Source organism: Muntiacus reevesi, chromosome 3 (assembly GCF_963930625.1).
Source record: "Muntiacus reevesi chromosome 3, mMunRee1.1, whole genome shotgun sequence".
NCBI classification, from domain to species: domain Eukaryota; kingdom Metazoa; phylum Chordata; class Mammalia; order Artiodactyla; family Cervidae; genus Muntiacus; species Muntiacus reevesi.
This window is the reverse complement of record NC_089251.1, coordinates 2,032,501-2,044,887: the sequence shown is the minus strand read 5'-3', so window position 1 is coordinate 2,044,887 and position 12,387 is coordinate 2,032,501. Positions and strand designations below refer to the sequence as shown.

Genomic DNA, 12,387 nt, shown 5'->3' with positions numbered 1-12,387 from the left:
CTCCAGCCTAATCGGCACGTCAGGCGGCAGGACAAGGGAGGTACGAGCTGACCCGCAGCCGTGCCGCTGGGGGCCTGGGGGAACGGGCAGAGGCTCGGAACCACAGGGGGGTCTCTCCCCCAGCAAGGTCACAGCCGCACACCCCGGGACTCAGAGGTGCTGCCCTGAATTCCGAGCGCCTGGCCGGCCGCAGACCCTCGCTATCTGCCACTGAAAGGAGCAGCAGTCTTTGAGAAAGGCCTTCCAGGATGCCACGAAAGAACATTTTATTACAATTAATTATTTGCATTTTGATGTTCTCTCCTTCTTGGTCTTTTTTTTGTTGCAAACATCAAGTGGTCAGGCTTCAGTAGAAACAACGTCTCGGGGCACTAGGGAGAAAGTCAGCAATTAACATTTAACTGTGGACACAGACTTGTATATACACATACATACATATACACGCAATGCTTCCCTGGTAGCTCAGCTGGTAAAGAACCTGCAATGCAGGAGACCCCAGTTCGATTCCAGAGTCGGGAAGATCCCCTGGAGAAGCGATAGGCTACCCACTCCAGTATTCTCAGGCCGCCCTGGTGGCTCAGAGAGTAAAGAATCTGCCTACAATACAGGAGACCCTGCTTGGATCCCTGGGTCAGGAAGATCCCCTGGAGGAGGGCAGGGCAACCCACTCCAGCACTCTTGCCTGGAGAATCCCATGCACAGAGGAGCCTGGCGGGCTACAGCCCACGGGGTCGCCAAGAGTCGGACACGATTGAGCGACCACACGCAGCGCCTACGTTACGCACGAGCGGCACCAGGCCGAGCTGAGAAAATCTGAGCTCCACAGGGCACAGGTCACGGGTGCGGAAGACGAGGATGTGCGAGGCTTACCCGACGCCCCCGGGGACAGGAAAGGCCCCCCAACCTCCACCAAGGGGACAGCCAGCCAGTCCAACCCTCTGCTCACGATGGGGAAACTGAGGCCAGAGAGGACGCAGGCGCCTGCCCACGGGCAGGAGGCACAGTGGCCGAAGCAGGGCTTGGACGAGACGCCGCCGCCGACCCTCGACCCCGCGTCCCCGCTGCGTGCCCCCCTCCCCAGGGTCGATCCTAAGTGAGCGAGGAGACAGCGGATCCCGCGGCCATCTCCCTGGCCAGGAGCCCCTCCCTGGGACCCGCCCAGGGTCGGGAGCAGAGGGACCGAAACAAAGGCCGGGAGGGAGGCTCTTGGCCCCCACACCAGACCTGCCCGCCTCCCACTCGGCGGTGGGTCCAAACAGCCCACAGCTCATCAGACTTGCAGGGACTCGGGTCCCAAGCCCGAAACTTCCTCCCCGCTCCTCCACTGTGGAGGCGATGCCGGCTGGAAGCTCCCGTCCAGAAAGGGAGGCTGGGGGTGGGGGTACCACTCCCGCCACCGGTCAGAAAACGTGGGGTCGGCATCCACACGGCTGACGGGACTCTATGTGTGCGTGCACAACGGGTGTATACGTGCGTGTCTGGTGGTCAGTTCTTCCAAAAGTGGATGGGCTAAAAACGTCCCAAAATGACAACCCACAGGAAAAGGAGGAAATGGTCTCGAGCAAAAGCTCAGAAAGCTTCGACCAGCCGGCCCGCACCGGCTCCGCAGAGCCCGAGGCCGCACCCGCGCCACTGCGACTGCATGTTAATAAGTAATTAGCAGCGAGGGCGTGCTGAGGAGGCCAGAACGTCCCCGGCAACACCAGGACGGGGTGCAAATGAGCTCAGTGCAGCCTGGCATCCAGCGGCAGACAGGCCCGGGGTGAGCTCGGAGCAGCCACGTTCGGCACACGGAGGAAGGAACGTTAGGGAGTCCCGGGCGCAGAGACTGGATGTTGGGTGGGCACCCCAAGGCTCCCTGCTCCTTCCCTGGGTGGAGCCCAGGACCTACGTTCATCCACAAGGAATCGGTATCTCGATCCCAAAGGCAGGGCAGAGGGTGAGGCTGGCGCTCCAGGCAGCCAGGATGTACATGCCCCTGCCTGCTGCCAAGGCCACCGGCACCCACTCTGTTTGGGCCCGCCCCCGGGAGCCGTGCGAGGGACGCACACACAGAGACCGGCCCCCATATGTCTCAGATCTTCCTCCAGCAGCTGAGGCCGACCTGAATGCAGACCCAGTTTACAGATGGGAAAACTGCAGCCCCCAGAGGCGAGGCGACTTGTGGGCAAAGCCCACGCCCCAGCGTCACACTCTGTCCCAAGCCCCTGAAGTCACGCAGCTGGTCCACTCTCACCTGGCTTCCAGAAGCATCTGCACTCTCAAGAAGGCTGGAGGACAGTGGGGGGTAGTGTATATTTGCAGGAGGGGCCAGGGCAAGAGAAGGGGTCATGGCAGTAACAGCTGGGGGCGTCTGGCAGAGCAGAATGGGTCCTCTCACATGCCAGCCCCCATGGGCTGTGGGTGCTAGGCCGCTGTGTAGGCGGGCTCAGGGGAAGGCACTGGGATGGGAAGGTGATGCCTGCCCCGGGCTCCGGGGGGGACAGCATGTTCCAGGCGCTGCCACGCCCGGAGGACAGAAGAGGGGGAGGGCAGGCTGCTGACAAGACTGTCCAGGCAGAGAGGAAGGGTGGGACAGGGCACCTCTGCCACACAGACAGCAGCCAGGGCGGCCGGGCTGGGGCAGCGGGTGACCTCGGGCCCAGCCGGAGCAGCGGCGCTGACCAGCGGGCAGGCGGAGGGGCTGTGATGCTGGGGAAGGGCCCGTTCCTCCCACGCCCGGGACACCGCGACCAGCCTGCCCCGCCTCCGGGCCCCTCAGGCAGCCCGTGAGGCCACAGCGCCAGCCAGCCGCCACCCTCCCCAAACCCCGATCCGGGGAAGTGGGTTCCTCCCTGTCACAGTGCTTTCAAACCACGCTCCGAACCTCTTCAGATCACCGTCCACAAGCAAAGTGTCAGGCAAGAGGAAGCAGGAAACAGAAAAGTGGACTCGCTCTGGTTCAGCAGGGCCCTGCCTGCTGCCTCATCCTGGTCCCCAGGGAAGATGGCTTAAAATCCACAGCGGGAGGGAATTCACTGCCCGTGTCCTTTAAAGAGCTGAGAGTTAGCCCCTCCTCCACCCCCATCCTGACTGAGGCCTCTTTGTGGCCTCTACCCAGACAGCCCTGCCGGCCTCCACCCTGCTCCCAGTCTCCTCACCACCCTCCCGGCCTCCCCTCTGCCTCCCGGCCTCCTCATCACCCTCCATGCCTCCTCACCACCCTCCCAGCCTCCTCACCACCCTCCTGGCCTCCCCTCTGCCTCCTGGCCTCCTCACCACCCTCCCGGCCTCCTCACCACCCTCCCGGTCTCCCCTCTGCCTCCCTGCCTCCCCTCTGCCTCCCGGCCTCCCCTCTGCCTCCCGGCCTCCTCATCACCCTCCATGCCTCCTCACCACCCTCCCGGCCTCCTCATCACCCTCCCGGCCTCCTCACCACCCTTCTGGCCTCCCCTCTGCCTCCCGGCTTCCACATCACCGCCCCCCCGGCCTCCTCGCTGGCTCCCTTCCATGCTGCCTTCCTGGCCTCCCCCCGAACGACCCCCAGCTCCACCAGACACAAGTAGACGCATCTCCCATCTAGGCCTCAGCTCCCTTCCTCACCCCGAGGTCCCTGAGGTTGGCAGGCGCTCCTGAAGGCAAAGATCCCGGCACACATCGCACGGGGTCCAACACGTGGGCGACCCCGCGGCAGGAGGGGGGGTGGGCGGGCTCCCCGCGAGGCCGGCCCCTGGGGGGACCGCTGGGCCCCCTACCTCATGGGCTAATTCAATGAGGGGCCCATCGTCCACCCCCAGCCTTGCTCAGGCCCAGGTTCAACCGCATCAGAAGTTTCTGAGTCTAGCAAAATACTTCAATGAATAATAAATAGGAGAATTAAACCCGTTTATTACAGACTGTGCTCTGCTCTTAGCTCAAACGATAAGACTCAGCCTCACAGACCTTCTTCCCAAAACAGGGGGTGGGGGGCCGGCTAAAGTGAGCCGGGCTGACCCGGCAAGGCTGCAGGACCCAGGGCTGGGGGCAGGCAGGGAAGCTGAGTCAGACTAGACTGGAATCGGGGCCCCGAGGCGGGCCGCACCCCGGAGAAGACCCCCGCGGGGCCACTTGGGCCAGTCTGGGGGCCCTGACCTGGCGCCCGGGCCTTTGGGGAGGTGTCCCACCGTGACCCTGGCCCCACCCACAGCTCCCTGGCTCCTCTGATAAGACCCACCGAGTCTCGCAAAGACGCACGGGTGCCCCACGTGCCAGGCGAGGCTCTCGGCACCCGGAGACCTCAGTAAGCAGAACACAAAAGTCCGCACAGTCAGGACGCTCGTGGTCCAGCCAGGGGCAGTGGCTGCAGCCCCGGTAAGGACGGAAATTGCCGGATGGTGGGCAGCGCAGGGCGGAGGAGGCACCCCCCCCACCCCCGCCGTCTTAAACAGCAGCGATTGGCAGGCAGGCCCCAGGGAGGCGAGGGCGGCGGCCCTGTGGCTGCAGGGAGAGCCTCATGGGCCAAGGGTCAGACTGCGGGAAAGCCAGCGAGACAGTGAGTGCGCCAGGCAGGAAGGCAGGAGCAGGTCCCGGGCAGGGCAACCAGGCCCGCCTCAGCCCGGGGCTGCCCGCTGTCTCCTGAAGGCCGGGGTCCGTCCCCCGCTCCCAGGCCACTCAGGAGAAGCCCCGGCCCCCCTCCCTGCCTCCTGCCCACCCAGGGGGCAGACTCACCTCCTGGAAGGCTTTCTCACTTCCACCCCCGGCTTCACAGTGCAAGTGAACGTGCCAGCGGTGGCTGTCCGCAAAGGACTATAATGAAAACGACGATGCAAACTACGTCTGCTTCAGTGACCACCGGGTTCCAGCCCCCTCGGAGAGCCTCCTATAACAGCGCCCACGGGGATCCAATCACAGGGAGAACTGGCAAGATTGAACCCATTTTCCAGATGAGGAAATTAAGTCCCAGAAAGTCAGCAGTCTCGGTCACCGGCTGAGGCTGGACCGACCCCGGCGGCAAGGCCAGGACCGAGCACTGCGTTGGCGAAGCCACAGCTTCACCACCCGCCTCGGGAGGCCGTGTGGCCAGGGGAGTGAGGGCAGAGAGGCTGTGGAACCAGCAAACTCCCAGGCCGGGGACACAGTCAGCTGTGCGGCCCAGAGGGGCCGCTGACCCTCGGAGCCACCGCCTCCTGGTCTGCAAAGGGGGTCGCCGAGCGCCAGCGTCGGGGGGCCGGGCGGGAAGGTGATGGAAGCCCAGCTCACAGCGAGGAGACGAGGCAGGCATTCTGCGGCGACAGTCATCCGCGGCTCCGGGCCGAAACATCAGAAGGAAGCCGCAGAAAACATACGACCTCACCAGGGCCCTCCGTCCAAAACCACCAGCCCGCTCCCACAGGGAGACGTCTCGTGAAGACACCACCTGCACGGGCCACCCACGCGGCCTTCCCCCGTGCCCTCCCTTCCCAGGCCCGGCGCACCGGCCAGACGCCCAGGACAGGACACAGGGGGACACCCGAGAAGGACGCGCACACAGTTGGGGCAGGAGCGGGGCCCAGGCTCGGCAGCAGGCCGGCTCCCAGCTCAGGCCCTCGGCTTGCTTCTTAGCTCAAATCTTGGCCGACAGGATGGGTGTGAGCAGAAACCTAATATGTCTAATGTGACCCCTGGGGAAATAGCAGGGATGGAGCCAAAAAAACAAAGGTCCAGAACCAGCTTTCTGGATCCTGCTCCTGCTGAGCTTGCTGGGTGGGTGAGCAAGAAGAGGACCAAGCTGCTAACAAAAACAGCAGAACCTGGACATTCACTTCCTGGCTGAGTCCACGACAGGGCCGTGCTCTGGGCCATCCTGTCCCCGCTCTGCTCTGCAGAAAGGAAACCTCAGAGTCCAAGTAACGCGGACTCCGAGCCACAGGATCCACAGGAGGACCCGATCCATGGGAAGATCCACAGGAAGTCTGACCTAACCCACAGGAAGCACCCCGGCCGCCGCCGTTGATCACCATGCTCCAGAGAGGGCGGGCTGCTGCGCCCGGGGCTCCCGGAGGCCTCGAGGGTCTCTGGGGCCCACCTGCCTGCCGTCCCGCTGAGGCATTTGCCAAGGGTCTCTCCCGGGCTGGGCAGCAGAGAGAGCTCTGCCAGCCTGGGGTCAGGGAAACACTTTCTGGAACATCATACACCCCAAAGCATCAGCTCCTCTCCACACCCGCCCAAAAGGGAAGGTGGGAAGGGGAAGCCCAGGGCCCCGCTGGTTCTGGAAACAGGAAGAACGCCCGCGAATCAGCCAGACTCCGCAAGGCGGTTTGCTGGGGAGGGGTGATCACCCCCGACGACGGGGGCTTCTGCCGCAGCCAAGTCCTGAGTGACCCGCCCCACACTCACGTCCAGAAGACGGGCCCCAGGGTGGTCACGACTGTGCCGTGGGCCAGCCCCAGGCAGTTCCAGGGGGACAGCTTAGAGCCTTCACCTGCCCACTCTTCCTTTCACCATGAACTGCACAGCAGCTAATGTGGGGGACCCTCAGAGGGCAAAGGTCATGCAAATCTTTCCATCCTATCTCGAGCATAGTAAGTGTTTAATAAATTCTTGGGGGTGAGAGAGGGGATATATATATACCTATGGCTGATTCACGTTGAGGTTTGACAGAAAACAACAAAATTCTGTAAAGCAATTATCCTTCGATTAAAAAATAAATTAAAAAAAATAAAAGCAATTATCCTTCGATCAAGAAATAAAAGAATTAAAAAAATTCTTGGGGGCTTATTGAATGTTTAATAGAGGAGTGGAACCAAGAAATGAATAGAGGAACCAAGGAATGAATGCCTTTTCCCTTCCCAACCTGGAGTGGGAAATGGCAGCCCACTCCAGCATTCTTGCCCTGGAACGCTCCGTGGACAGAGGAGCCTGGGGGGCTGCAGTCCTCGGGGCTGCAGAGACTCCGACACGACCGAACACGCGTGCACGCTCCCTTCTCAAGGCACAGCTCCCAACAATGCTGGGAGACTTGGGAAGGAGAGGCAGCTGCTTAGGAAAAGAACGATACCCAGAACCCAGACAGGACATGAACGCTTTACAAACCTTCTAAATAACGGCAAAAAAAAAAAAATCTGGACAATTCTAAAGCAGCGTGAGACTGACGAGCCAGCCACACCATAAGGATCCTTTCCTCTCCTGAATCCTAGGACGTTGGCGGAGGACGACCAGGCAAGCTGAGGAAGGAACAGTGCCCCTCGAATCCCTGCCCCCTGACAACGGGAGACCACAGCTGACCCCACGCCCTTGCCCCGTGTCCGGGGACCGACTTCAGCGTCACTCTCAACAGGGGCTCCAGGCAGGTCCGGCCGGCAGGGACCGGGCCAGCAGCGAGGGCAGAGTCGCCATCACACCTTAGTGGTCTGACACCTCCGAGCGCCATAGGCCCACCTGCGCTGAGCGGGCAGCCCCACGGGGCAGAGCTCCCCAAAGGCAAAAGGCCAACCGGCCGTGGGGCCCCCATGAGCGGCCGCTCTCTCTGTGCGCAGCACCGCCTGCCAACCCTCAGGATGCCCCCCCAGGCCGGCCCGGGAAGCCACACCTGAGTGAGCGCCTGGCTGCCCCTGTGCCTCGTCCCGCAGGCCGGAGCCCCGGCTCTGCCGCCCGTCCACGGCTGCCCTGCCCGGCTGCCCGGGGCGGCTTCAGTCCCCGTGTCAGTGACCTGGAGCCGGGCAGGCGGCGGTGCGGAGCCAGAGCCCGGCCTGTGTATGCTTTCCAGGGGGTCCCGTCCCCTGACATCAGCGGGGACGAGCCCAGCAGAGCGCGCTCTGGTCAGTGGCCCCTGCGTGGAGAGACACCCGTCTCAGCGCCCCAGCCTCGGCTGGCCCCACGTCCAACCCATCTCAGGGTGCTTGATCACAGCTTCACTGCGCTCAGAAAACAAAGCAGGGAGGGAGGAGGGCAGGACACGGAAGCTCAGCCAGATGGGCAAGGCCAGCAGGAGGGCCGGGCTGGGCTCCGGAAGGCGGCGTGAATCAAACGACGCAGGAGAGCTGAGACGGGGAGGCCGCCGCCCACCTGCGCTGCACTAGTTTCACGTCCACTGGACCTGGGGGCGGGGGGTGGGCTCAGGGGACAGCATCGCCGTTTAATGAGCACCTACTGCGGGCCAGCAGCACGGGGCGGGCCCCCTGACCCACCTGGTCCTCGGCCAGCCGAGGCAGGTCACGGTCGCCGTGCCGTCTGCCGAGGTCAGCGGCCCCTATGTGGAACCAGATTTTGAAGCAGATCCATCTGACTCGACATGAAAAGCAGGGGCAGAGTCAGGGCAGCTCTGCCCTCCCCGGAGCCTCCCTGCAGGAGGCGAGGCTGAGCCAAGGCCCCGCGGCTCCCCCAGTCTACCCCCAGCTTCACGCCCTGACTCAGAGCCCAAACCCACTGCCCACTCGCAGCTTCCCAGCGTGGCTGGCCCCCTTTGCAGGCAGCAAGCATATCCCCCTGGGGCTCAAATCATCCGCAGGGACCGCTGACAACCACGAGGGGCACCCCCTTTCCAAGTGCTTGGCCATAGCTGGCAGATCACGGGACGAGAATTTAATCCAAATTTATGTCCACCTTTACATCACGGCACACAGGCCGGACACTGCCTTCACCGCTGGCCAAGGAAGGGGTTTGGCCAGGGTTTATCCTGTTTTCCTATACAATTGTTTTAAACACCAGTTGTGTGTGTGAGTATTTGTAAAAAAGTGTATGTGTGTGTGTTCTGAAGGCCTCCCCCAAAGTCCAGAGCCACTGGCTTCTCCCCTGCCCAGGGCACTGCTGGTCACAAGAAGTAAAAACAGGAAAGAGGTTCTAATCCACTTAAAAGCAACTCTGCGGAAGCTGAGAAGCTCGCTGATGGGAAGGGCGCTGGCACGGGCTCCAGCCCCAGCAGAGGGAAGCCAGGAAGCCTCAGAGTCCTAGGATAACGCCTCGCAGCCAGAGGGACGTGGGAGAGTCACTCAAGAGAGGAGGAGAGACCCCTGAGCGTTGGTGCGGACACAGCTGGTCCCCGAATCACGTCTATAGACTCTCAGAAGCGAAGAGGAGGACTGTCAGGCCCAGGTGGCTTATGGGAAGGTCCTAGTGATCGATGCTAATTTGACACTTTATAGCACCTCAAATGAGGGCTCCTCTTGGAACTGACTTCTCAGCATTCGCAAATACAAAATTCCCCCTGCGTTTCATAAATCATGTGTTCACAGAACACTTCCTCAAACACCAGGTCCCTGATAATGGCCCTCAGATAAAGCAGGCAATAAATATCGTCTGATAACTTCCCGTAAGCAGGTGAAAGCTCGTCTCCGGGTAGCCCGGGAAGTGCCTGTTTCACAAAGCCAGCACTGACCGCAGAGGGGAGGGCCCCCCAAGACCTGGCGGGGACTCGGGGACAGCTACGCCAGAGCGCGGCACGGAGCCAGGTCTGACTCCAGCCCCAGCCCCCGATCCACCAGCAAGGTATCACGTCCTGACTCCATCTTTTAAAAGGAGGGACCCGGGAACTGTTGGCTTCCAGGTGGAACGTGACGCCCCGCAAGGACACTGTGGACCCAGGCTCACCAGGAGCCACGGCGCCCTGCACCCCCGCCCGGCCGTGGACTCTGCCCAACAGCGGCCAGGGACACCTGCTGAGAAAGCAGGGAGGTTTCCCGAGTTCTCTGCCATGGACCTAGCGCATCGCCTCCAGGGACGAGGAGTTCACATGATCACCTGTCCCCGCCCGATCCTGCTGGGAGCCGCTCAGCCCACTTGTCTCTGGTGAGGCCGAGGCGGCAGCTCCCTTCTCCGCACACCGCAGCAAGCGCGGGGCCTGCCCGTCTGGGTCCACCCCACGAGCGGGTGCCTGCTCGCCCAGAGAGGGTGGGAGATTCAGGCAGGAAGCAGACGCCCAGGGTCGCTCAACTAGAAAAGCCGGGGCAGGGCTGCACCCCGGGTCTGGACTCATCCAGGCCAGCTTTCCCTCCACCCTCCTGGGATCACGATGCCCTGACTTCACTCTGAACAGCCTGAGAAGGCGGGAGGGGCCGTCCCACAGCCCCAGCCCCCGAAGCACCTCCTCGGGTTGTAACACAGCCCGGCCTGCGCCCGCCCACGTGGCTTCGCTCAGAGGGGTCGGGCCCGCTCCAGAAAGAGGCCACTCACCTTCCCGAAGTCTCGGACATCGAAGAGGTCGAAGGGGTCAAACAGCTCGCTGTTCCTGAGTCCAAACTTGTCATGGCAGACTTTCAGGAAGGTGCGGATGTTCTTCAAACACAGGAACTAGAGGAGAAAAGGGAACGTCACTCAAGCTGCACGGTCTGCGGGGCAGTAATACCAACAGCAGCAAACCCTGCCTCCCAGCGCCACCCAGCTCAGAGCAGACGCCGTGGCCATACCCCCGTCTGGGGAGCCACACGTCCCAACTCAAGACGATCACGGTTGGGACAAAACAGACTGGCGTTCAGTCAGCGGGCACGGAGCACGCACACACACGTGTGCACACACACATGCGCACACACACATGCACATGCACACTGCCTTCCCCGGCACAGACACAGCTCTGTTGCTCTGCACGTGACAAAGGCCCACGGAAGCCAGGCGGAGCCCTGGAGCAGCGCAGGGCACACGGAAGGGGGGAGCACGGAGCCCAGCGTCAAACCCCAGAGCAGCCTCCGGCGCCTCTTCCACCCAGGAACCCGGCATCTGCGCTCCCAGCCCACCATGGGCAGCACAGCCGGAACAGGAGGCGGGGGTGGGCGGCCGAACAGGGTCATGGGCTTCCAGTCCCCGTGGAGAGGGAGCCGGGAAAGATGGGGGCAGCCGGCGAGGCGGCCTGGAGCGCAGACCTCAGAGTCACAGGGCCCTGGGTTCGGATCCTGTCCAGTCCCTGCCGCTGGACCAGGGCTCCCGAGGCCTGGTTCCCTAGCAGGACGCGCCTGGCGGAGTTAATGACCTGCCCCGATGGCACAGAGCGGAGTCATCAGACCCCCACGAGTCCACCTCGCGTGGTGCCCACAGGTCGGGACCACGGTGCACACAGCTGAACACCAAGCCAGGGCTGCAGACCCATCAACCCCATCGTAACAGCCTCTAAGGGACACAGCTCAGCTGGTAAAGAATCTTCGTGCAATGCGGGAGACCTGGGTTCGATCCCTGGGTCGGATCTCTGGGTCGGGAAGATCCCCTGGAGAATGCAAAGGCTACCCACTTCAGTATTCTGGACTGGAGAATTCAAAGGACTGTATATAGTCCATGGAGTTGAAAACAGTCGGACACGACTGAGCGACTTTCACTTCCAAGGGCACAACAGCTCAACTTCAAGAGACCTGCAGAGATGCAGGTCTGCTGACCGGAAACTTGAACAGACAGACAGAGGTAGATGAAGGCCAGGCCAGAATCAAAAGGTATGGCAGGGACAGCATCAACCCAGCTGCACGCAGAACTCCCAGGGGACACGCGGAGCCCAGCAGACACGGATCTTCCCGCCCACCCGCCCCCAGCGGGCATCACCCCGGGCCCGGAGCAGCCTCCACGTGGGGCCACTCCTCCATCCCGGCTGGGCTGGTCACTGGTCAGAGACATCACCAGCTCACGTGCTCGTGGTATGTTAATTATTCCCTGTGTGTCGGGGAACTGGGTGTGTTGGTCTGCGTGTGTACAAGTATCTATGTGTTTATCTGTGTTTATCAGTGTCTATCTGCGGGTGTGTATGTGTGTGTATCTGTGTGATGGTGTGTGTCTGCTTACCTGTGTGCATCAAAGTGCATCTGTGTCTTTCCGTGTGTGTATCTCTGTGTTAATCCACGTGCAGTAGTGTATTTATGTGTATTTCACTGTGTGTCTGTGTGTGTCTGTGTGTGTCTGTGTGTGTATCTGTGTGTGTGTCTGTGTGTGTCTGTGTGTATCTGTGTGTGTCTGTGTGTGTCTGTGTGTGTGTCTGTGTGTGTATCTGTGTGTATCTGTGTGTGTCTGTGTGTGTCTGTGTGTGTCTGTGTGTGTATCTGTGTGTGTCTGTGTGTGTCTGTGTGTGTATCTGTGTGTGGCTGTGTGTGTATCTGTGTGTGTCTGTGTGTGTCTGTGTGTGTCTGTGTGTGTATCTGTGTGTGTCTGTGTGTGTCTGTGTGTGTCTGTGTGTGTCTGTGTGTGTATCTGTGTGTGTCTGTGTGTGTATCTGTGTGTGTCTGTGTGTGTGTCTGTGTGTGTCTGTGTGTGTATCTGTGTGTCTGTGTGTGTCTGTGTGTGTCTGTGTGTGTGTCTGTGTGTGTCTGTGTGTGTATCTGTGTGTGTGGCTGTGTGTGTCTGTGTGTGTGTCTGTGTGTGTCTGTGTGTGTATCTGTGTGTGTGTCTGTGTGTGTCTGTGTGTGTCTGTGTGTGTCTGTGTGTGTGTCTGTGTGTGTCTGTGTGTGTGTCTGTGTGTGTCTGTGTGTGTGTCTGTGTGTGTGTCTG

The 12,387-nt window shown here is 61.5% G+C and overlaps 1 protein-coding gene across 4 annotated transcripts in view; it reads right to left on the bottom strand.

Moving 5' to 3' along the window:
• VAV2 (vav guanine nucleotide exchange factor 2) overlaps positions 1-12,387 on the bottom strand; it is a 320,676-nt gene that overhangs the window by 133,109 nt on the left and 175,180 nt on the right. For all 4 annotated transcript variants that reach the window (XM_065928065.1, XM_065928061.1, XM_065928062.1 and 1 more), the window contains exon 2: positions 10,105-10,221. In XM_065928065.1, coding sequence (XP_065784137.1) covers positions 10,105-10,221 — 117 coding nt within the window. The remainder of the gene's footprint in view (positions 1-10,104; positions 10,222-12,387) is intronic.